Below are 27,161 nucleotides of genomic sequence, written 5' to 3'. Positions count from 1 at the left end.
ACCTAGATGAATATAACCTTAGGATAATTTGGACTACAGCATAATAAATATTAGTATTTAAAAAAGCTATATAATTTTCAAACAGAGAATCAGAATAATTTTAGAAAGGAGAAAAGTCAATAAGTTAAATCGTCCTTCTTTCTTTCTATATGTAATAAAGACAATAATTTTGTGGAAAAGGATGGATTCTCCCTTAATTTTTAATAGGTTATCTTATAAAATATTTACAATGGACACTTTAGATATAATGCAAAACCATACTTTCAATCATCATTTTTTTTTTATTTGTGAGAACAAACCTGAATGAGAATCAAGGTCATGCTAAAAGCAAATCATGATTCAAATAAAAGAGTGTTACAAATAAACATGACAAATCAGTAACCCTGATAATCTCGATTGGCTACAACTTATTCCTGGTATTCTTTTTAAAAAATATTTTTTACTTATAATTTCAAATACTTTCTATTGTAGCTTCTATACTTTCACTTTATTATTATAACAGTTTAAGAGTACTGTACTACTGCCAATTATAACAAAGCCTTTAGTAAACACACACTCACACACCTCAACAAGCTACACAGGTAAAACAAAACTACCTCAACCCAAAACTACACAAGCAATGCTAACCTAATAATATTTTTACATTTTTAAGAACATACCCCCAACACAAACAAAAAGATCAGTTCCCAGACTCAAAAAAGCAAAACATCCTGATACTTAAAAGGGGAAAAAAAAAGATAAATAAATATATATANAAATGCAAGACACCTATTAGCAATTCAAGATATGTTCACTCAGTGATTGATTACTGGATTCTTGAATCTAACTTTGAGAACATGTAACAAAAAGCTAAATTCTGTTTTTCTTTTATTTCTATAAGGAGGACTAAAAATCAAGGTTTCTACATACAAAAATAAGGCCTGCATTTTCTACACATTCTCCACATTAACAAACATATTCCAGATATAAAATTATAATAAAATTTGAGCCAAGTACACAGGGAAGTATGCTCAAATGCATGCTCATGCCTAGACAGCCAGACACACACACACACACACACACACACACACGCGCGCGCGCGCACGCACGCAAGTGAAAAAAGCACATTTACATGCTCATTCCTTAAGTATATATTCAGATATCTGTCTCTGCCACAAGTAACACAAATGGATGCTGGAAGCTCTCCTCTTCTTAACGGCAACAAGGATGGAATTTGCTGGGACAGGGATTTTTATTTACTGAGAAATGAATAAAAACTTACTTTCAAAACAGTTTTTTTTTGTTTTGTCTTTTAAAATTTGAATCTTAAAGGATATCTACATTTCAGTTTAAGTGACAGAGTAAATATAAGCCTTGCCCAAAGATTGAGACAGTCTAGATGCTCAATGATAACAAAAACTGATAAATTTAAAATATTTTAATACTATATTGATTGGCCACTTATAACACACGTTATGTGCTTCCTAAATCAAGTATTAAAGCAAAATACTAAAAGCAGGAGTTCTTAAAATGCTTCAACAAAGTACATAGAAACCTAGGCCTCTGACTGTTTTCTTCCTAAAGGTGGTAAGCTAGTCCTTATCCTCTATGGCTGTGCCTATTTGCAAAAATAAATAAGTATGCCTGTAATCTTAATGGGAATTTTAGTCTTATACTACATTAATTCTGTATTATAAATCTATCACCCTAAATGAAGATACACTGAAAAAAGTAACGTATTTTTTGGTAAAATTGAGCCCTTTTCTTCTATACAAATTTGAGATTGACTTTTCAATTAGCACTTATATTTGACATTGTAAAAGTATTATAAATCTATAATTAATCCTTGTAACTCTAATTATGCTCATTTTGCAGTTAATGAATGATGCTTTCAGCAAGTAACTTGCAAAGAGCCATATGGCTGGCTAGCTCTGGCAGTTTCCAAAATCAAGTTCTTTTTCATAATTTAATCTTTTACAGGGAGTCATTTCCATTTCAAATAAAAGAGCCTTAAATGAATTAACATAAAAATAAAAATCTGCTCTGATGTGTAATGCCAAAAGTTGTGACAATACATACATTAAAAAGAGTTTTTAAAGGCAGTGTTATATCAAAGCAAATGTAGCAAGACAGAAAAATGCAGGGAACAAAAAAAGAAATTGGTGCATATTAAAAATGAACTTAAATTATAATTGAGGCAAAAACAAATACTGTACAGACTAGCAAGTAAAATTAGGATAATATCAGGGTAAACAACTGATTCTTCATATTTGTCTTCAGTAAAAGCTTTATTAAATTTATATGAAATAATTCCAAGTATACTTTGTTATTATCTTTATGACTAATACCTTTATTTCTGGAAATGAAAACTTTTTACCTTAGTAATGTATCAGTTTAATTCAAGTCTTGAATTTGTAGATAATTTCATAAACTTGTAAGTCGTAACTACTGATTTTCGTATATACTTTGGTACTTGTAGAATACCTCCACACACATGACGTTTCAAAAATGTACTTTTAAAAAAGGTAATTACCCATTTTACATACTTAAAAGTAACTATGCTACTTCCATACGAAGTCTTAAGTTTCAACTTATTTCTACAAGTTGAATGGAAAGAAATAAATTTTATGTGAAATAATTTAGATAATTATTATTATAATATTAATCCAAATATTAATTCAAATTCAGATTAATTCAAATGCAAAATAATTAAAATGTTAATTCAAATTCAAATTTAAAAAAACTTTCCATTTTACAAATGTTTGAATTTTGTTCCTTACTAAGAAAGGTAAGCTTTACGTTTAAAGCTTTACTTTTAAGCATGGTGGTACTTCAGTAGCTATTTGCTATAAAAATTTCCTATTATGAAAGGACTATTTTAGTGCCTAAAATAAACAAATATAAATAGCTAAAAATATAATCTAGCCATAGAAGTAGAATCGTTAAACATATTTCAAACTTAAGAAAATACTCCAATTCCTCTCTCAGTAACTTCTGCAGTCAGAGGTTTTAAGATCCAATTATACTATCATATTTTTACCACGGGAGGGAAAGAAGACAAAAACAGAAACACACCAGACCACATATACTAATATGACAACTCCAGTCAAAAGGTCAAAATACAGTCTATGTTCAATGCAGTCTACACACAATGTTAAAAATTTCTCCAAGAATAACTATAAATACATGTTATACCTGGAACTGAATTCTTTTATAGTAAATGTGGGAGCATCTGCAATTGGTAGAAACACAAGAAGTATTTTATCTCCCATGAAAAAATTATTTTTGATGAATTTAACTAAAAGATACCATATAAAATACAAACCAGATTATAGGGATATTTCCTTTCACATTTTTGCCTGTCGACATACATTTTTAAGAGGTAAAGAACATACTACATTTCAATTTTGGATATCCATAGCATCTTCGATATTTCACTATTACACTATAATGATAAATTACTAAAATAAGGGACTTAATGTTTTAAATCTTCTTGACATACATGGTAAATTCTTTTCTAGAAAAGTTGGACTAATACTCCAACCACTCAAACAAAATCCTTGCAAGAATAAGTATCATTTCTTAATTCTTCCCAGTGAGACTGAGGTGGAGAGAAGTGGATGGAGTTTTTTATGGTTTTAATTTACACATCTCTAATTAGTTGTGAATTTGGGTATTTAAAATGTTTATGTATTTTAATTAGTTTGCTTTTATTGCCAGCCACATCATTTGCCCATTTTTCTACTTGATTTAGAAAATTTCTCACTGATCTTTTTGACTTTGATATATTAGGAATATTTATCCTTTGTCATTTGTAGCAAGTATTTTCTTCCATTTATTTGCTTTTCAATTTTTATAGGCCTAATAATTAAAAAGTCAATTTAATATAAAGTTTTAAAGAGAAATTCTCAATAGTGATCCAATTTTCCCAACAAAATTTCCTGGATAATCTGCTCATTCTCCATTAGTCTACAATGCTTTCTGATCACATTAAATTCTTTTATGTTTAAAGGACTCTTTCTGACTGTCTATTCTATTTCACTGACCTGTAGATGTATTCCTGGGTCACTACTACGCTGTTTGAATTCTTATTATCTTTACAACAGGTTGTGGTATTTAGTAGGATTAATCCTTTCTGATTTTCCTTTCCAAATTATTTCAGCTATTCTTACATATTTATAAACTAGATGTACATTAAAATCATTTTGTCAAGCCCTCTCCCTACCCCAGATATGAATTTTAAGGGAAAATGAATTAAACCAACAAATTCAATTAATGATGCTATTTAAAAATTTTTTTCACAAACAGCCTTATTCTTTTCAAATTTATTCTAGGAAATCAGATGCCATTTATGAACTGGACAAGTAGTACAAATATTTAACTACATACAGTTAACCTAAAAAATAAACCACAATGTAATATATATATTCAAGAAATAATAAATGGGTAATCGTCTCTAGATTAAAGTTCTTCCCCTAATCTGACTGGACTATACACAAATAATAAAAGCTTTCTTTTTATTCTTTTCTAAAAAATAAAAACCATGACAATTTTCAAGGTAATATACCCACGTCAGACATTACAGTGAAGCTCAAGTGATTTTTAACAACTTTTTTCTTATGGCAATATAGCATACACTTTCATATAACTTTTATAAATTCCAAGATTCTGAATATTATTCATGATGGGGGAAGGGAATTGTTTCTCCAAACTTTTTAAAGAAAAAGTGATTGCCTTTTTGATAAACATAAAATTTTGTGTGCTTTCCAGGTGAGAATCACTGATATATACTTTAAGAAAAAAACTACATATTGTAAGTGATTATATATCTCGTTCTCAAATGACATCTGAAATTCATACCCTTCCTAAAAAATTGAGTTCTAACAGACTTCTCTATATATTTTCAATAGTGTTTAAAAAGTAAAATTCTGACTTTATTTCTCTTTTAGTGGATTATTGTAGGATATGTATTAAATCAAGAAGTTTATAACTGTGCTTTCTTAAAATTACTCCTAGAAGAACTGATCCGTAATTTTAAAAAAATTCAATTTTAATGCATTAAGACTTTTATCCTAAGTTTTAGATACAAGAGATTTTTTGCAACCACAATAGGGCGATCAATTAAACAAAGAGTTTTTAAGATTCAGTGCTTACTTTCTGTTGTTGATGTTGTTATAATTATTTGACAGAGATGAAGGAGAGATCTTTGGTAAAGCTGAAAAATTGGATGCACCTGGGGACCTTTAAAAATATGAAAATGTTAAATTAGATAAAAAAATGCTGAATTTTGAAATTAATTATGAAATAAAGAAAAGAACAGATGACAATGTATGTAGTAAAGAATGCTGGAAAACAGATTCATGAGCAAAATCACTATATATCCTTTGTTTTTCTATTTCCTATATTTTTTTCATATAAAAATAATGGTACAAAAGGGAACTATTTTCAAAAGAAATTTATCAAATTTAATATACAACTTGATATTTATTATTCCTATAAATCTACTGACTCAATATACCCATTTCTGAGTTCAGGTAACCATTTTCAATATTTTACAAACAATAATTTCCTTAAATCGGTGGAATTAAAATATCAATTTTTTTAAGGAAGCACGTAAAGGAAATCCAATTTGTATCTCAGTAGGTACCATTGCATTCTACTTAACACCCAACACTGACACAGAGATCCGAGGATTTACCAATTCTTTAAAATGTAAGGCAACATGGACACATGGCATAAAAGAATTCAGAACATAGTCCCGAGAAGTAATTTTTGGTCAAAGTTATCGCTGCAAAAACTGAAAAGACGTACATCTGACTATATATATTACACACCTCACTAATTCAGAATCTTTTCTGGAGAGATTTCAATTACTAATGGCTTTTAATCAACCAATATGCTTTAAGGGTATGATTTATAATCAACAAACTCATTACAAAAGAATGATTATTTTAAAATACTTAACAGGTCTCTTAAAGATTTAATTTCCCTTGTAATTTTGTAAACAATTTTAATTTACTAGGCAACATCTAGCCCACGGGCTATAAAAAGCTGTCAGTCTAGTATCTGGTTCATCATAAACTCTAACTTAGGCCCAAAGTGATTAGTTTTAAAAATTTATTTTATTTCCTTTAATCAGGTACTAATAAACACTGAAATGGTCAATGGGCATGAAAGTATTATCTACAAAATCTGCTTGAAGTATACAAATTTCTGGTGATTTGGATTTCACCTAATCTACATACTGATACATTACACAGAATACATGGTGGGCAATAACATTTCTTACACATAAAAATTTTTATTTAACTTTTGAAAGTTTTATACATTATGAAATCTTGGTAAAAAATTTTTATTTTTATTAAAGGAGTTTCTTGTTGTTGATACAGGTTGTCTATAGGCAGATTACACTAAGAAAGACCTCTATTTAGATGCCTTTCTGACAGAAGATCTTATTTTACTGTGCTAAGTTCAAACGTAAGACAAAATCAACCAAGTTTTAATATAAAACAATGTAGAGGACATTTAAAAGGTTATCTTAATATTTTAAGGTACTAGTTTTTAAATATTAATAGAAATACAGAAGTGTCCTGGCATTTTTGCCTTCATGTCAAGAATGCTAAATTATCAAAGGAAAAAACCCCCAAATTTATTAGAGATGAAGTTATAATGAATTAAGGAGATTAATTTTTCAAAATGTGATCCATTTAGCTACAATTTAATTCACTTCACTTTTCAGAAACAGAAATAAACTGAAATGTTCTCCTGAATTTTAATTATACTCAAATTTATGGAAATAAAGATTCATTACTTTATCCAATAAAGTGGCTGAGGCACATATATATATATATTTCCTTTTCCTCCCCATTTGTGGCCTTTTTACTATCCATTAGCAATTCTATCCAAGGATAGTATTAGAAGTTTCCATGAAATTCACTGAAATACTCGAACATTTATTAAATGACTGCTATATGCCTTGCCCTTGGTAAGTACTAGGAATACAAAGACAGACATAGTTCCTGACCTCAAACAGCTCACAATCTAATGGAAGAAAAAATACATAAGCAAAATAACTACAAAACAGTGTAAGTCCTGTAGAAATTTTAAAACTATAACAAAATATAAAATTTTGTCGGTGGTAACATGAGGTGATTTAAAATGATGCGCAGAGTTGGAGGGATAGGTGGAAACTGGAAAGACACATGCAAAGGTATGGGACTGTAAAAACAATGATGTGTTTAGGGAATTATCAATTCAGTTCAGCTTAAAGAGTAGGAAGTATGTAATGACAGGAACAGAAGTTAATAAGCTAGGCACAGTAATAAAGGACTTTTATGTTCTATAAGGGAATTTATTATATCTTATTCCATTGTGCTGGGCATGTTGAAAGAGTTTAAAAGGGTATCTACACAAATTTGTATTGTAGAAAGGTAATTCTTGAGAAAGAGAAAGGAGACTGAGAGATCATTTAGGAGACCAGATTAACGAAATTAATAAAGGCTGGGGCAAAGACCACAGGGAGGGCAAGGGCATATGTCTTGGATGTTTAGGAAGTGGTTCTCAAAGAAAAGTCAGTGGACCCTTAGAAGTCCCACGATTCTTTCAGTGTGCCCATCTATGAGGTCAAAAGCATTTTCATAATAACATCAAGGTGTTATTTAAGTGTTATTTGACCTTTTCACTGGGTGGATATTTGCAATGATAGTGCAAAAACGATGGTGGGCAAAACTGCTGATACTCTAGCATGAGTTAAAGCAGTAGCACCAAATTATATACTAGAGTCCTTGTATTCTTTACTGCCTCCTTGCAGTGGAAAACAGTTTCACTTAAGAATATCCATGTTGAAAAGATAAAAAATACTGATTTTATTAAATCTTGACCCTTAAATACACTTCTTTGTAATATTATGTGACAAACTGGGAAGTTTGCATAAAGCACATCCATTCTATATGGATGACTGTCATGAGGAAGAAGACTTGTGTAATTATTCAAATTTCAAGCAGAACTAGCCCCTCTTTTCACTGTACCACTCTTCCACATAAAAGGCTATGTGGCAGACATCTTCTCAAAAATGAATAAAGGGAGCCTGTAACTTCAAGGAAAAAAACTGAAAGTATTCATTGCCAATGATAACATTCAAGTGATCAAACAAAAAAACAGTTCTGGAAAACTTGACTTTGCCACTGTGAGGCTTGATAGCTTCCCACTACTTAAAGACTTTCCTTGTAAGATTGGTGATGTTTTAACAAATGTGATTTAAAAATATTGTATGATGAAATATGCCAATATTTGGAATATCTGCATAACTCAGTGAATCAGTATTTTCCAACTGTATCAAGTTACACATGATAGATTTTTAACATAATATATTAAAAGTTCATTGACGTGGTTTCAGATTCCACAATGCAATTCAATTTTCATCATTAACCCACCCCTGGTCAAGTTCTGATGTGGTTATCAATTATCTGAAAATATCTTTCTCTGTTTTAACTATGTATCTGTGAGAAACTGAGTTTTCTTTATGCACTTCAATCCAAACAATATATCGCAATAAACTGAATGCAGAAGCACATGAGAATTTAGCTGTCTTCTGTTTAATCAGGTATTAAAGAAATTCCAAAAATGTAAAACAATTCTACTCTTCTCAGTACATTTTTTTGTTTTGAAGGTTATTTTTCATAAAAATATTATTTATGTAAAAATATAATGGTTTTAGTATCATTTATAAACAAATATTTAAAATTTTATTTTTGATTTCTAGTCCACATAAAAGAAGTTCTTTGGGTTCTGTCACAAATAAATAAATCTTTAAAAAAATGATTTTTAAGAACGTAAAGGGGTACGAAGATCAAGACATCTGAAAACTTCAGGTTTAGGAAGTAGCATCTGCAAGACTGCTAATCAACTAGATGAAAAAAGAATGAGGCTGAAGGAGGAACTCAAGATGGCTCTGAGTTGGTACCTAAAATAGGGTATACAGGATATGGATATATATATTAGGTTGAAGGAATGGGAGAAGGTAAGGTAAAAAAGATTTTAGCTGAATCTTACATGGAAAATCCTACATGACATTTAGAAAAAATCTGGAATTCAGAAGAGAGTTTTTGGCTAGAAAAACAGAATGGCTTATTTCTGTCAGTTTGACTGAGGAACAGAATTAGCATACAGTCCATCCACTGTGAACCTCTTATGGTATGAAAGGAGAGGTCATAAGATGGAAATTTGTGAAATACCAATGCATTTAAGTTGTGAGCAAAGCTGTTGCATACAGTCCGTGAAGCTGTACGCTGCATAGTATCAAGGAGGGCCTTTCACATAGATTACAACGTGGAAGATGCCCAAGAGCTGTGCAGCACACAACCCGCACAAGCAAACATGGCACTGCTAGAGAGGAGGAGCACCAGCCAGCCAGAGAATCGGTCAGAGAAGTGCAAACAGTTCTTGAATCATGGATTCGAATTAAGAGAAGCTCTTTAGGAGATGTTAACAAGAAGTATTAAAGAAAGATCAAAAGAACTAGGATTAAAAAAAGGTCAAATAAGGACTCTGTTAAATCCTGACTGCGTGGTAAGGAATAGTAAGTATGGCCCTTTTAAAGTTGGCTGTCAAAGGAAAAAAAAACCCTAAAGAATGGTATTTGGAGGAAGTTTATGGTTTTTTGTTTTTGTTTTTAAAGACAGGACAGATTTATATTTATAGGCTAAGGGGAAGATGACATTGGAAAAGAAAGAAAAAGAATGAACTACTGTTAAGTGAGTGTCTACTATATGTGTGGCAGTATGGTAGGAGTTTATATATATATATATAGGAGGGAGGAGATAATGAAAGAAAAAGCAAGTTTTAGGGAGCACTGAGATAAGTAACATTGGTAGAGAGACTGTCCTTTATACCATAATGATCCGAAAGAGAAGGATGGATATGGTCCACAGGTAAAGCAGAAGTATATTAACACCTTTTAAATGCTGTTACAGACATTATGGATGAATGTTAACAGACCACTTATCTATTCTGATTCCAACTTCTGACCTAGATTACACACAGCCCAATCTAGCTAACTTTTGTGGAGTTAATTTAGGGGTTGACTAGTCAGTCTGTGGATTATAACCGGAGCCCTTTAGCTTTATTTCTTTGATGTAATTTGGAAATTACACTGTTCCTCAGCAACTCTGCTCTAGTGGCTTTTTAAGGAGAGGGGAGAAAAAAATTACTTAGGATATTCCAGATAGACTAGATACTAAGCCAGGTATCAGGTGTTAAACTGATTTTGGCTAGTTTGGGCTAGGTATAAGGTAGGGATCCAGCTCTTAAATAAGACAGAATATCAGTGTAGCTGATATTATTTCATGAAAACAGAAAATCAAACCATGCCAGAAAAATGCAATATTTGAATTGCGCTATTTCCAATGTTTCAGTTAAAAGCACACAATTCAAGGCTGTAAGTTGAACTTGGTACTTCGACAGAAAAATCTAACTGAATATTCTTCATAATTTTTTTTAAAAGATTTTATTTATTTATTTGACAGAGAGAGAGAGACAGCAGCGAGAGAGGGAACACAGCAGGGGGAGTGGGAGAGGAAGAAGCAGGTTTCCCAGCAGAAAAGCCCGAAGTGGGGCTTGATCCCAGGACTCCAGGATCATGCCCTGAGCCGAAGAGACGCTTTATGACTGAGCCACCCAGGCGCCCCGAATATTCTTGATAAATTAACTGAATAATTAACTTACATGAAAACCTAATACTGTATTGAGCAACCAAAATACAGAGATGTTAAGTCTGAATGCTGACACAGCAAAACAATTAAAGAGCTGTATAAGTATTTTAAATGACATAAAACCACCCTATGTTGTAAGATCTAACATTATAAAACAAGAATTATCTTAAGAAAAATGAGGCCAACCTTAAACCTACCCATTTCTAACACATAAATTCTTAGAGAAAAAGAAAATTTAAATCTCTTTAAAAATTAAACACTTTTACTGTTGTTAGATTACAGATTAGTTCAGTTCAACAAGCATTTGCTGTGTGCCTCTTCTATGCCGGGCAGTATGTTAGGTTAAATTTTAAAGATAAAGTAAAGAGAGTTTAAGAGAATTTATATATAAATTGCTTATCGTAATTCTATTTTTGTTCCTTATTTTTACTGTTATCAATGGTATTTATAACATAAAACATTCCACTTAAAAAAAATTAGTTACTTTGCTTCAGCCATTATGAATCCCAGTACCAAAACTGCAACCCATTTTCATTTTCAACTTATTACAGAAATTTCCAAACGTACATAAGTCCTCATGTACCCAGTACCAGACACTGGGCTTCAAAAATTATTAACATCCTGCTACTTTTGTTTTATCTTTGTCCCCTCGACCTCCCTCCTCCCATGTTTTTGCTGGACTATTTTAAAGCAAATCCCAGACATTTATAATTTCACGTGTGTGTGTGTGTGTGTGTGTGTGTGTATAATGGAATATTACCCAGCCATAGAAAAAGAATGAAATCTTGTCATTTGCAAAGATGTGGATGGAGCTAGAGGGTATTATGCTAAGTGAAATAAAGTCAGTCAGAGAAAGACAAATATCATATGATTTCACTCATATGTGGAATTTAAGAAACATAACATGTACACAGGGGGGAAAAAGGCAAACCATAAAACAGACAAGTACAGAGAACAAACTGTTGCTGGAGGGAAGATGGGTGGCTGGATGGGCTAAATGGGTGATGGGTATTAAGCAGGGCACTTGTGATGAGCACTGGGTGTTATATGTAAGCAATTTATCTCTGAATTCTACTCCTGAAACTAGTATTATACTTTATGATAACTAACTGGAATTTAAATAAAAACCTGAAATAAACAAAAAATTACAGTATATATCCCTAACAGGTAAGAGATCTTTTTTGATACCACTGTCAGTCCCAAATGAATACTCTGTCCATGTTCACTTTTTTCCCCAATTGTCTCAAAAGTATCTTTTCTTCCCAGTCGGTTGATTTGAATTAGGACCCAAAACAAGCCCATACATTTGCAGATCAATTTTGATAACTTCAAAAGCCCTTACTTGCTCCTGCCAGCTAACTTCTCTGGTTTCACCTTACTGTGACTAAGTTTATTTTACATTTGAGTGATTTCTGTATCCACTCATATAGTTAACCTTGACTCATGTGTATTACTGCAAATTGCTCAAATCCTTTTTGGATCAAACCAGGGAACAAAAAGAAGAAAAAAAGGAAAATATCCAATAATTATTTGTGAGTACGTGGCCATATCAAGCATCTATATAAGAACAGTAAACTTAAGTTATATTCATTTATGCATGACATAAACTGTCTAAATTTCCTAACTTCAATTAAATCTGGATATGGCTTTTAAATATCAATTCTAACACTAGTTATTGAACTCTACTGTGACCATGCTCTGTTTGGCAAAACTTAGAGACATGGTACAGGTACTAGATTATCTATTATCTTCCCACAACAGAAAGTTGGTACAGTGTTTAGACGAAGGAAAGATTTATTTAATCCATGTGCATTTTCAGCATTTCAAAGGAGAGTATATATAAACTCAGGATCTTAATGAGTATTAAAATGAGAAACCCCGAAGTAGAGTCATGCGGAGTGTGTTTATGTGCAGGCACAAGCATTTCCAAAAAGGATTTGGAGTTTGGATAGCTAACCTAACCAGAAAAAAAGCAGTTTATTTGGTAAATAGCACAAAGGAACTTCCTTTTAACATTATTATGATACCTATCTTTGGGTGACAAATACCTAGGAAAGAACATATATAATCAAATAACAAAAAAATTTATATGTAAAGCAGTTTCTTTTCCTCTCTAGGAATCCTGCCTTTCCAACCAAGTACCCTCTCTTTCTTCTTTCAGTACCTTTCATGATGAGTGATCTATACCAGTTGTTCCATTTCTGATTATTCAATTCCTCTTTTCCTATAATCTATTTCTCATTCCCAATACGAATTTTCCACTTGTCAAATATATGGAATCTCTTCTGTTCTCCCACCAGTCTCTGCATCATTTAGCAATGCTGACCATTATCTTTCTTCTAAAAGCTTTTCCCTTGGCCTCTACGACATAATGGGTTCCAAGTTTTCCTGAATGTTCAGGATTATTCTTTCTCCTTGATCTTTTTGTTTTATGTCATTACTCAGGGACACTCTTTAAAATTCAGTATATAATTCTTTACATTTTTGATTAGATAATTCACATATGCTTACATTTCTCACTTCTAGGAAGATAACTCCACATCTGCAGTTACTACTCTCCAAACTTTGGTTCCCTATCTTTAATTGCATCCTAGGCAGTTTTGTTTGGCTGTTCCATTAACTTAATTTAGAGTCTCAGAGAAAGTCATTCTACATCTTTTTCTTAAGGAGAAAAATAATAAGAACAAGATAAAGTGATATAAACTATGAAAGAAAATTTATAAAGATTCAAGATGTCTTTAAAAATACAACAAATTATAGATTTTGGAATATTACCCTAGATTTATGGTTCATAAAATTGCATTTTAAATTGAACACGTTATTAGTTTAAAATATGTGAATATAAATGAATGACAAGGAATTAAAAGCTGGTTTATGAGCCATTCTCTCAACTCCCATAAACTCAAATCACTCAATCCTGGACTTTATGTTTGAACAAGATTAAAACTGGTAACAAATCTGTACACTTTCATAGAAACTTTGAGAGTGCATTTTCTGTGAACTATGATAAATATAGCTTGTTTAGTACCAAAAAACTGCAATAACCAAATCTACTGTTTCAAATAAGCAGAGACTATCATGCTTGTATTGTAAATACTTAAAAAGTCTCAGTACAATTCGTTAAAATGAAACCAATACTTTGTTTAGGAAGAGTTTCCTATTATGTATCTTAGTAATTTTCAATCAAGTAAGTCTATGCACCATTTCGGGATCCATTTATACAGTTAATCTTCTAATTATATATGCAAATTGGGCTTAATCATGCTCTAAAAAATTCTAAAGAAGTATACATTAAATTTTTCTGAATGTATTTAAGCAAATAAAGTATTGAAGCAGATGTTGTAAAAAACAAAAACAGAATACTGCAGAGTCACCTAGATGTTTCTATTATTTATCTTGAGCAAAAAGTAGTATGCAGAAATTTAATAATAAAGTGTTCCCCCTCGCCAAGCAGAGCACTCAGGGACAGAGTGCTGTAAAAAAACTAATACGGCACCAGATTAAGTTTATACTTAGTGTTTCAGTCACCAATTTGGAATTTTGTTAATCGGAACAACACAGATGGCAGAGAGACAATGTATGAGTAAGAACTACTAGCTTAGTTTTCCATTTGATTATTTTTGGCCTCTCATGCCTTATGCGGTTGATTTTGGATTCTTCTCTGGATGTTTTCTAGCCCATGAAAACTGCCTTTTCACAATCATCAATGACCCTTAACTTTTATTCACCAGATACTTAATCACATGTCTTCTGTCAATATTTTTGAACAATTAATGGAAATGTCTGAATTAAATCCACTTCTTGTGCTACTCTCACAAGAGAAATTTCGATTTTTTTCTGTAATATTAATAATCTCAAAGCCATTCTTTGAAATAACTATACCTAAATAAAACCATACAGAAAAAAATTAATTGTACAACTTAGTCAAAATTCAATAGAGTTGTGTCTCAGAAGCTACAGTTAAGGAATAAAATGTTAACATTAAACAAACTCTGGAAAGTAAGGGGTATAATCTATTGATTAGGTTTCTCCTCTCTTTAGGAACCTCTATGCTTTTACAATTTTACTACTTTAAAATAACTTTTTAGAAATACAAGATTTAACTAGCCATATATCTCCCACTGAATAATTATACTATGTACCTGATGCCAACATCTTTGGAAAATAAATGGTCAAATTTAACAGAACAGAAAACCTTGGGTTAAAACTTTTCTAAGGTATTACTGCAAAACACTATGTTTTTGAGAGGCTGTAAGAAATCAGAAAAACTAGATTAGAAATGCAAGTTCTGAAAAAACTAAGCACTTGAGTATTTTAAAAATATAACATGAATATAAACATGTAAATTTCAAATCATATGTTGGTATCTAGCAGAAAAATACAGACAGCAAACTCTTGAGTATTTTTAGGTAGTTTTAGATCTATAAGATAGATTTTGGGTTGTTTCAGGATATATGCATTTTTATAACTATAGGACTACATGTTTTAAACAAAATTTTATTTTACCCTTAATATTTTTTAATATTTAGCATTTCTTCTCAATCAAGCAGCACAAAAAATTTAGTTTTAGCTGAGGATATATGGTGTCAATTCTGATAAAACTGGGCCCAGGACATTCCTCTGTTTCAGGAAACATATTCCTACTATACTGATATTTTCTTGTTCATAAGCAGCACCTAAAAATGCAGATTCCTGGGCCCAACACAAAGATTTATCTTTATTTTCTGTTCATTCTATGGCGGCAAACACAGTAAATATTAAGAAACATTACCTACAAAATTTCTCAAAATGTGATCCTAAGACCAAAAGCATTAGAATCACCTGTGAACTTCCTAGAACAGTTTATTCAGGAGTTCTACTCCACCCAGCGCTACCAGATCAGAAATTCTGGTGATAGGGCCTAGGAAACCATTTTTAACAAACTCAACAGGTGATTCTTCCTTCTATCACCGTATTACAACTTGTAATATTTTCCCCTCAACTTTTGATACTCTGTGTAGGAACTGGTTATGTAGTAAGCAACATGAGCACTGGACAAATCCCAGGTTAGTGATGTTTATTAGAACTAGCATCTTCATACCATGTTGAGGACCAGAGATTGTATCCTGACAGATAAAATAGCAATTTTGAGTTTATAAAACAGAATGTTCTATATATTAATATTTTGAAATTTCTTTCTTGAGGGCCTAAGGTTACAAGCCCTCTGCTGGAGTTGAATTTGTCTAAGCTACAAGTGCTTATAAGGTGACTTCAATAAATACACAGAACACCACTTTTTTAATCTGGCATTCATCCAGAAAAAATAATGTGCATCCTTACTTTACTTATAAACATATAAATAAAAGAAGTGATAATTCTTTAAACCTTTTTTTCTAATCTGTACTATTTTCCTTTACTATAAGTGCTTTCTTTATGTTCTTAAATATATTTCGTGTAATGTGTGTTTTTAAATTTACATAAATAGTACTGAATTAAAATCTCATTTTGTTTTTTCTTTTCTCTCAACTGTATATTTTAACCTTATCCAGTTTTAAACATCTCACCATTGTTACTTCTACCTGCTGCACTGGTATCCTACAGCATACCACCATTCATTTTTCTCTCTTTCCCTTTTTCTTGGGGGAGGGGGGAGCAGAGAGAGAGGAGGAGAGAATCTGAGAGCCCCACGTTGGGCTCAATCTCACTGCCCTGAGATCAGGACCTGAGCCAAAACCAAAGCTGGACTTTTAACGGACTGAGTCACTCACATGTCCCTCTTTCCTTTATTTTTTATAAGATTTCTGCTTTGTTTCTATTAACGTATAGCACTTCTTTCTACATTATAGGTATTATTCTTAGGTAGGTTTTAGATATTAAAAAACTGACATTTGACCGTTTATTTCATGTATGGTTCCTATAACAGACATACTTAATTTTGATGTAATCAAACCCACTAATTTTCACATTATGTTCTCTGATCCCTAAAATACATATATTCTCTGAAATTTCTTATGAGCTTTAAAGTTTTTATGTTTCTTTTATTTTTTTCTTTCGTCTTTTTTTTTTTTTTTTAAGATTTATCTACTTATTTTAGAGAGAAAGCGTGCATGTGGGTGCACATGAGTGAGGGGAGAGGCAGAGGGAGAGAATCCTCAAGCAGACTCCGCAGATGCCCTGCTGAGTGAGCAGCCCAATTCAGGGCTCATCCTCCAAGATCATGACCTGAGCTGAAACTAAGAGGTGGACCCCCAACAGAATGAGCCACCCAGGCACCCAAAATTTTACATTTTTTATTTGAGTGTGTCGTGTATAAGGTAGTGATCCTGTTTTTTTTCTACAAATAGCTAGTTCTCCTAATAAAATCTAAGCACCTATCTGCTTTAAACAACCTGTTTCTCACTGCCTAGTGGTGCCACTTAATCAAGTTCTCATATATACATGTGGTGTTTTGTTTTGAGCTCATTAAATTATCCCAGTGTATTTGTCTTTCTTTTGCTAGCACCATACTGTTTTCATTATTACAGCTTTGTAGGAATCCTCACTATCTAATAGGTCCAGTGCTTCCTTCCTCTTCTTTGTTAAAAGTGACGTAGCTAATCCTGGACCTTTATTGGTAAATGTTAATTTTAGAATGAGTTTGTGAAGTTTCTCAAAAAAAAAAAAAAAAGGATAGAATTTTTAATAGGAGACAGTAACATGATAGATTTAGAGAAATAGGCATCACTAGGTAAGGCATTTAGTACATGATAACCTTTTGTCTTTTAATAAAGTTAGTTATTTCCCATGAACGTTTTATGTATTCCTAATCAAGTTAATTTTTGTTATGCTATTTCCTAAGTGGGTTACTAATGGTATATAGCAGGGGTCAGGAATCTATGGCTCACAAGTTAATTCTAGTTTGCCACATTTTTTTGTAAATAGTTTTACTGGAACACAGCCATACCCATTTGGTGACATAATGTCATTGTTTGAAAGCAGCTATAGTGGTGGAGTTATAGTTGAGTCAGGTACCATATGGCCCTCAAGCTGAATATATTAGCTTTTTTTTTTTTTAAAGAAAGGCTGCTGACCTCTGGGTATAAAAACATATTTTTTATAATTTTAAGATTTTATTTATTTATTTGAGAGAGAGAGAGAGAGAGAGCGCACATGCATGAGTAGGGTGAGGGGCAGAGCACTCCCTACTGAGCAGGGGACTAGATATGGGGCTCGATCCCAGGACCCTGGGATCATGACCTGAGCCGAAGGCAGATGCTTAACCCACTGAGCCACTCAGACGCCCTTAATTTTTTATAAATTTAGTCTTAAGAGAATCTTGCTGAATTTTCTGTTTTAGTAGTCTGCAGATGGGTTTTGCGTTTTATGCAGATGACTGTATCATACGCGAGTAGTAAATTTTTTCTTTTTTTTTTAACTCCCAATCCTATTTGGTTTGTGTTCAAAATTTCCCAATATAATGTTTGCTATAGACTTTGGGTATATAGACTTTATTGAGTTAGCTGAGAATTTCCTTTTATTCTTAGTTTTCAGAGAGTCTTTTCATACACTGATGCTAATTTCGAAAAAAAATTATTTTTGTATTCTAATAAACTATCATTGGGCAATTTATGACATTCTATTACATGGTATTAGGAACATTTTATAATAAGGAGATACTTAACTTTTCTGCTTTGAAATTTGGGTTTCCTATTACTCTGGGAGACTCAGTGAAGAATGGAATTCTTAAATACTTCAGCACATTTCTAGAAGTAGTTTCATTCACCAACATTTATTGCATGTGTATGATGTTAGGTATTATGTAAGAAACTGTGTTTTCTCTTACAGAAGCAAGTACTATAGTTGTTCAGGTAAATAAAAATGATATTGTGCTAGCAGAGAGTGAAGAAGATAAAAGAAAATATATAACGTTTTATCTTTCAAGTGAAAATCAATAATTTTAAATAGAAAAGATCTCTAAATCCTTGGAACTCAAGGTACTTCTCAAGGCACAAGCAACTTTGAAATTTCAAAAATTATTTAAAGCTTTAACAAGTACATAACAATCTAAAGATAAACTAGAAAAAAACAAGTCATTCTGATCTAGACTAAAAGTAAATATTCACAAAGAAAATATTTCTAACTTCTAAAACTTCATCAATCAAGAAATTTACGTGATTCTACCATGTGCTTTCATTATCTTCTTCCACTAAGTTCTACCCTTATATCTTACTACATGGAGTAATAATAAAATGTAATTAATACACTTAGGCACAGTCTCATAAAAAAATTTAAATGAAAAACTTCACCTAAGATAAAATGGATAGAGAACCACTCATTAAAGGTGCACTTTAGTTTTTTTGTTGTTGTTTTGTTTTTCAAGAAACATTTAATAACAAGGTAGATAACATATACTTATCTAACTTGGTACTTTTATAACATTGAAGCTAAAGCAAAACATCCTGTTCACTGGGTAAAAACAGCTTACTTAATATGTGTATGTTGCAGTACAATTTAAAATACTGTAATATAATTTCAGAACTTCAGAATTTGAGTGTCAGTGTTCTCTCTTTTTTTCATATGGGAAAAGAAAATGCTTTTGAAAATCATTTGAAGCTTGGACAAAAATTCCAGAGCTATTCTTAGGATCACTCTGTAGAGTCTTCATGATTCAGATGACACAAGGGAAGCTTCAATACAACCTTTTCGAGAAGACATTCCAGCTCTCATGATCTCATCAACCAGGAGAATGTTGATGGCAATCACAGTGCAGGACTGTGTAAAGTTATTCTTTACACAAGAGTTATCCCATATGCCTACATCAACTGCTACCATTCGCTCACCTGTGTTCAAGTCCACACCCACAAGTTGACCTGATTCTGAATGCTCTGCTTGAACTTTAGTTTTCCTGAAGGTCAAAACCACAGTTCTGAGCAAGAACCTTGGGAATAATGAGCAATGCATCAGCAAACGCTTGAACTCCAAGTTGGGCCCTGCCTTTTACACTGCGCTTATATTTAATCAAGCCTTCTGTTATTGCCACCTCCACTGCCCCAGCACCTAGAACTACACAACTATCATCAATAGCATCTTTAGCAGCCCTCAAACCATCCCTTATTGCGTCTTTGATTTGAGTGTGTGCTTATTTGCTCCTTTGACCAATAATACGATGGAATGAGGATTGTTCTATTTTTCAATAAAGGTGAGTATCTCTTCTCCCTATGTATACTCGCAGATAAGCCCTGCATGTCCAAAACAATCAGGATTTAGGCCATCAAAAGAATTCAGAGCTACTCCACCACAATCAAGAGTCAGCCTTTCCATATATCTCCTTTTAGCTCTCTGCAAGAGCATCTAAGGGGTCAATTCCCTTTCAAATGAATCCTTTATCTGAATCACACAGACTTTCTTTTCCAGTTCTTTTATTTTTTAACTCTATCTTCAATGAATTTTCTTTCAGCTTTTATAAGTTTCTCTCCTCCTTCTGAACTCTTGTAAAGAAAAGCCAGAATTCACTTGTTTTTTCATATTCTAATGACACACTGCACGTGAGGATGTATGCATCTTCTTTTTTTTTTTTCATATCAGGATGTGCACCCCATGGTCCAAAGCGAGACTTCTGATTAAGCTTTTATCAGTTTCGGATTTATGTTTCATTTCCATGATCTCAAACATGAAGAGTTCAATAGGTTCAGCTTGTTTTTTAATGACCAAAATGGAGTCCACTACAGCCTCTGTTAAGACATCAGCAAATTCAGCATGTACTTTAGGAGGTAGAGATGTTCTGGCCACATTTATAAGTGTTTCCCTGTCCATTTCTTTGCTTACTTTGACTTGTTCCAAAAACTGGAGTGCCTTTTCCTTTGTAGCCTCAAGTCCTTCTGTTGTTATTCTGGAATGAAGACCTTCAGAAATGTAGAGATCCGCCTGTTTCAGTAGCTCTCCAGTGATTAAGACATTGGAAGTGGTACCATCACCAGTTATGTCATCCTGGGCTGTTGCCACTTTGGCTATTAAGGAGGCTGTTGGGTGTTGAATTTGCATTTCGTGAGGCAGCACATTGCCATCTTCAGTAAGTTTGATGTCTCTAGTACCAGAACAAACATCTTAGACCCCAAGTTGGTCCTCAGCATGTCCTGCAGCCCCTGGGCCACACTGATATTAACCGCCAGTGCCTCCTGGGCTTGGGCTACCTTGGCCTTGGCATTCAGGATCTTCATGGCTGCCACAGCTAACCAGAACAGGAAGAGGAGAAGACCTGGTGTGCAGAGCGCTCAAAGCCGGCTCAGTGTGGCCATCCATTTCAAAGATCATTTTTCTTTTATTTGTTAGGTTAGCAATTAATAAGAAATAACTTATTCAAGAATCATTATTTTAAGAGGCTTTCAAAATATAGGTTTACAATCCCTTATCAGAAAATCTGAAATTCCAAAAGCTCTGAAAATTTAAAAAAATTATTTTATAATTCACTCGAGGGCAACCTAGCCTAAACTGATATGAAACTATTAATAGTCCTTTATCCTACTTAGTGTGAATATTTGCTGAATATTAATGCGTTTTATTAAAAGAGTCCCCCTGGACTCTATATATATATTAAAATAATAGGTGGCATATGCCCCATATTACTTTTCAAAGGTTTGAAAAGTCTGAAATTGAAATACAACTAGCACTAAGTGTTTTTGATAATGGAGTGTAGATCTGATCATTCTAAAACCATTAAAAATGTTTTCTCCCATTCTGTATGTTGTGTTTTCACTCTGCTTATTGTTTCCCTTACTGTGCATAAACTTTTTAGTTTGATATAGTCCCATGTGTCCATTATTGCTCTCGTTGCTTGTGCTTTGGTGTCATATTCAAGAAATCACTGCCTGGACAGGTATGATGATGCTTTCCCACTAAGATGTCTTCTAGGAGTTTTACAGATTCAGGTCTTACTTTTAAATCTTTGAACTATGTATTTGATAAGAGGTTAATATCTAAAATATATAAGGAACTCCCACAATTCAATGGCAAAAAAACCCAAATAACCAGATTAAAAAGTGGGCCTAAGACCCGAATAAACATTTCTCAAAAAGAAGGCACACAAATGGTCCACAGTTAATGGTCCACAGATGCTCAACATCAGTAATCACTGAGGAAATGCAAATCAATCCACAATGAGATATCACCTCATACCTGTTAGGCTGGCTATTATCAAAAGAACAAAAGATAACAAGTGCTCACAAGGATGTGCAGAAACTGGAACACTTGTACACTGCTGGTATAAATGTATAATGATGTAGCCGCTATGGGAAACAGTATGAAGGTTCCTAAATAAATTAAAAATAGGAGTACCATACAATCCAGAAATCTCACTTCTGGGTATATATCCAAAGGAAATGAAATCATCTCAAAGAGATTATCTACATGCCCATGTTCACTGCAGTACAATTTACAATAGCCAAGATAGGGAAACAAAAACAACCTAAATGTCCACTGATGGGTGAATGGATAAAGAAAATGTATATACATGCAACGAAATATTATCCGGACTTTTTTTTTTTTTTTTTAAGAAAGTAAGACTTTTTTTAAGGAAGGAGATCTTGCCATATGTGATAACATGGATGAACCTGGAGGATATTATATTAGATAAAATAAGCCAATCACAGAAAGACAAAAACTGCATGATTCCACTTATATGAAATATCTAAACTAGTCAAATACTCATAGAAACAGAGACTATAATGATGGCTGCCAGGGGTTAGGGGAAGGGAGAAATGGGAAACTACTGCACAATAGAAATAAGGTTTCAGTTATATAAATGGATAGATTCTATATATCTACTGTATAACAATGTGCCTACAGTTAACAATACTGTATGGTACACTTAAAAATTTGTTAAGGGGTAGATCTCAAGTTAAGTGTTCTTCCCATATTAAAAAAAAAGTTAAAGGATTTCTAATTCTTTCACCCCTCATTTACCATCAAAAGCAATTCTTATACTCCTCTATCTCTACTTGTGCTTTTATATACTAAAACATTTAAATAAATAAAAATATTGCTTTCACATCAGATTCATTTTGCTATTCTTAAACAGATACTTTAAAAAAACACAAAAAGCTTGAAAAATATTAAACAAAATGTTTAATAGTGATTTGATGTATTAGACAACGCAACATAATATTTACAATATATGTACACTATACCTTATTCTAAAAGAGATTTGAATTGGAAGGCTTTTAAATTATAGCATATTAATTTAAATGCAAATTTAGATAACTTCTATACTGAGAATAAAATTTTAAAATAAAAGTAGGTACATATACTTGCAACATACAGTTAGGTATCTTCTATCATTCTGGATTTTGTTATCTGAAACCAAAGGCTTCAAAACATGCAATCAGCCATAAAAAGTGGGAGCACTTACTTAGGAGCAGAAGGACCCCTTGGCCATGTTCCATCTTCATTTTTCTGTTCTATCACTAACACCTGTAAATATGACACAATAGAAGAGTGTTTTTCCTTAACTCTGAAGTTGAAATAGCTTTAGAAGATTAGCTGGATATACTAAGAAACTCAAGTAAATCTGGAATTATTTAAAGGACAGAGTAGACAAGGTGAAGAAGTATTTGCATTTTGATTTCAAAGCTGGGCAATATAAATAAGAATATAAATTCCTTGAGTTTAGGGAGTATGTTTTCTACTTCTTTTCTATTTGCAGGCTATACCATAGCACCATGCAAAAAACCCCAAATGCTCAATAAATGGTCACAGTTGTTAAAAATACTGATGTATAATCTGAGCTATTATTATGCAAATCTGAAAAACAGTGACACAGATAATTCCAAATTACAGTTTACACATAATTTATTCAGGGCTTTAAAAATTGCCTTTATTTACATTATCACTATGTAAAGTATAGAATCTTTTAATATATAAATGATAGAACCACATTTGTGAGAATCAGATTCAGGTCCCTTATTGCAGCATGGTTAAGGCAGACAGCAACTCTAATAAATGTAAAGTACAAGGCAAGGCAGAGCTATGCTTTATTCTAAAATACCAGAATCCTTCCTCTTATCTTCTTGTTTAAAAAAGTCTTTCTTCCAGTTTTTGCTATGGGTGAGTCTGTGCAAAGAAAAGAAACTAAGCAAAAATAACTAAATTAGCAAAAGAAATACATGATAATGTCAATCAGAAATTAATAATCAAATTTCCATGGGAGAACTATAACACAAAAACACACCTTGAAGTAAATTCAAGGGATTATAAATTTGAAAATATCCTGGATATTCACTTTCAACTCTTTTTCTTAAAGTTTCAATTTTGCAGAACCTATTCTACATACTCTTGGTAAAATACTTTTGTGCTGAATGTTTCAGGCCATGTATAAGCTGGCATTTGGATCCTAACCATGTAAAATATAAGCCTGTTTCAGAACACATATAACAAATGATAAAACTGATAAACAGAAAAATTCATGGAATGAGGTTGTTGAAAGAGTATGCTAATTAAAATATGAAAGTTATCAGATAGGGAGACAAACCATAAGAGACTCTTAATCATAGGAAACAAACTGAGGGTTGCTGGAGGGGAGGGGTGGGGAGTAGAGGATGGGGTAACTGGGTGATGGACATTGGGGAGGGTTATGTGTTGTACTGAGCACTGGGTATTATTATATAGGACTGATGAATCACAGACCCATACCCCTGAAACAAATAACACATTATATGTTAATTAATTGAATTTAAAAAAAAAAAGGAAAAACAAATTAGTATTTCCTACATTCAAAGAACATGTATGAAGTATACATAGCATATAAAGAATAAGAACACTGTGTACTTACTATCTTGATCCTTCCCTGTCATATTCCTCTCCCTATCACATATAATTCATCATTCTCCTCAATGTTCTGATATCATTCTGATACGATCATACATATATTTTTATAGCTTTATAAAATTCAATTTAGTAAGTGATTTTTAACTCCTGAAGAGTTTTCCATTACTGCAACTTATTAAGACATCTACATATGAACTACATATATACAGAGAAAACATGCCTTGAAGTACATTTAAAGCATTACAAATTTGAATATACATATAAACTTCATACTATGTATATATATGTGCATATATATAACTTCATAGTCATTTGGAAGACAAATCAGTTATAATATGAAAGACTTCAGTTACAAAAAATTTCAAAGTTATGTATTTAGTATCATTGTTTATGGTTTGCTTTTTAATGGAAGGCCCTAAAACTGAAGAATCAAATAAATATAGAAAGTTGAACCATTACATTTAAATTCCTAATAGTATGTGTAGTTAAAATTTCATGTTTTTTACAATCACAGACATTAATGTTGAAGGCCATCAGAAATGTTAATATTCACTCCTTTATTCAAATATCTTATTTTCTGAATAAAGTTGTGCTCATGGTTAAAACTTTCAAGATGAGAATCTTTAGAAAAAAGTTTAATTAAATTAAATGAGTACACACACACACTCTCTCTCTCTCTCTTTTACGGGAAGGAAAAGATATCCACCACCATTTTGGGAGAGAAACTCTTCAATAATGTATCTTTGTTCTACTTTCTGATGTTTCATTTTACTTTCGATTTCAGTAAAAATTTTAAAGTCCAGGACAGGGGTACCTGGGTGGCTCAGTTGGTTAAGCATCTGACTCTTGAATGCAGCTCAGGTCATGATATCAGGGTTGTGAGAGTGCGCCCTGAGTAGGGCTTTGAGCTTAGTGGGGAGTCTACTAGAGATTCTCTCTCTCTCTTCTTCTACCCCTCCCCCTGCTTGCTCTTGCTCTCTCTAAAATAAATAAATAAATCTTAAAAAAAAAAAAAAAGAAGTCCAGAATAATGTTTAGTTCATTTATCATCACTCAGAATATAAATGTTGCAAAATCTGGTAAATTTGAAGCATGTTCTTTGAAATATTCTTACTTCAAAAAATCAAACATTCGTAAGGATATTTAACCTTCTCCTTATTAAAATAATTTACTGTCACCTGCAATCTGATAAATGCATTCCTATCAAGAACATCAAATTACTTAAATTCTCTAAGCCTCAGTTTTCTAATGTACATGATAGATAGAAAAAAACCATTACATAGAATAAAAACCAGGTCGATCACTGAAAAGTTTTAAAGAAATGATTCTATGTATTCCAAATTGTACTCCTGGAACCATTTCAAGACCTACAGATGGTAACTGAAGAGTGAAAGAGGGAATTGGCTGACTAACAAGGTGGGGTGTTGACTAACCATAAGAGTTCTAAATTCCTTACTCCAGCTTTAATCAGGTTAACTCAAATTTTGATTATAATACATATTACTTTTTCTAAGATTCCATTTAAGACTATAATAGCTAAAATAAGTTTCAAAATCACTGTTTTTATAGCCTAATAGAATACATGACATATGGCTGGCATTTACTACAAATTAACTTCCTCAGTTGTTCTGGATTTTTTAACAACTTGTATCATAATACTGATGTCAATAATAATTTTTAAAAATATTTTATTTACTTATTTGAGAGAGAAAAAGAGAGAGCGAAAGAGAAAGAGACAGGAGAAGGGGCAGAGGGAGAAGGACAAGTAGACTCCCCACTGAGCAGGGAGCCAGATGCAGGGCTGGATATAAGGACCCTGAGATCATGACCTGAGCCAAAGTCAGACACTTAACTGAGTCACCCAGGCGCTCCTGTCAATAATTATTTTTAATAAAACAGAACAAAATAAAAATCTCCATATATTGGAGGACCAGGCTCTGTGTTAGGTACTAAAAAGAAAAGCAAAAATAAATAGACATGAAGTCCAACTAAAACAAGGAACTCGAAGTGTAGTGGAGAAGCTCAACATATAAATAAAGTACACAATGAATGACACAAAAGACATATACATAAATTACTATGAAGTTAAGGGAGTAATTTTTTCTCCAAAGTAGAAAACTCCTATACCTCAAATAGATATTGGGAAAAATAGATCAGGAAAGGTTGAAGAGATGATGTGACATTTGAGCTGGAATCTGAAGAATGAACAATCTGATCTGATTAGACTACATGATAGAATGGAATGATTAATTTGAATATTTTGATGTTTAAAGGACTTTTTGCTGGATGGATGCAGGCATTGGGAAGAAGGGTACAACAGGCAGATGGAATAACACAGATGAAAGCACAGGAGTTGGGAATAGCATACAGTACACTCAGGGAACTACAAGCAGTTCAGCTTGGCATTGTTAGAGTTTAAATCATGAGGCAAGGATAATCTAAAGATGCTGGAAGTCTAGCCAAAAGGTCAAACCTTGACTTGCATGCTGTGTTAAGGTTCCTGGACTTTATTCTACAACTGTTAGGGAACCAGCAAAGGTTTACAATAAGGAAACATCAAGGTTTACATTTTAGAAAGAGTGTTCTTTTTTTTTTTTTTTTAAAGATTTTTTTTTATTTATTTATTCGACAGAGAGAGAGACAGCCAGCGAGAGAGGGAACACAAGCAGGAGGAGTGGGAGAGGAAGAAGCAGGCTC

General features: G+C 32.5%; 2 protein-coding genes across 5 annotated transcripts in view; both read right to left on the bottom strand.

The window, feature by feature from the left end:
- USP15 (ubiquitin specific peptidase 15) overlaps positions 1-27,161 on the bottom strand; it is a 113,289-nt gene that overhangs the window by 39,700 nt on the left and 46,428 nt on the right. For 2 of the 4 annotated variants that reach the window (XM_008684370.2, XM_040637213.1), the window contains exons 6-7: positions 23,050-23,111; positions 5,134-5,220 (exon numbers count right to left, since the gene is read on the bottom strand). In XM_008684370.2, coding sequence (XP_008682592.2) covers positions 5,134-5,220; positions 23,050-23,111 — 149 coding nt within the window. Of the gene's footprint in view, positions 1-5,133; positions 5,221-18,328; positions 19,585-23,049; positions 23,112-27,161 lie in introns of those variants that run through there. The other 2 variants (XM_040637212.1, XM_040637210.1) reach the window with 2 other exon arrangements.
- LOC103656918 (T-complex protein 1 subunit zeta-like) lies at positions 19,598-21,820 on the bottom strand. Its single transcript, XM_040637214.1, has one exon. The coding sequence runs from the start codon at positions 20,685-20,687 to the stop codon at positions 20,223-20,225; it is 465 nt and encodes a 154-aa protein (XP_040493148.1). The 5' UTR covers positions 20,688-21,820; the 3' UTR covers positions 19,598-20,222.

This window comes from Ursus maritimus, unplaced genomic scaffold (assembly GCF_017311325.1).
Source record: "Ursus maritimus isolate PB19 unplaced genomic scaffold, ASM1731132v1 scaffold_21, whole genome shotgun sequence".
NCBI classification, from domain to species: domain Eukaryota; kingdom Metazoa; phylum Chordata; class Mammalia; order Carnivora; family Ursidae; genus Ursus; species Ursus maritimus.
The sequence above is the reverse complement of the archived record's forward strand: the minus strand, read 5'-3'. Positions and strand labels throughout refer to the sequence as shown.

Excerpts from the sequence above, each read along its gene's own strand:
- LOC103656918 (XM_040637214.1), bottom strand. The coding sequence starts at position 20,687 with ATGCAAATTCAACACCCAACAGCCTCCTTAATAGCCAAAGTGGCAACA.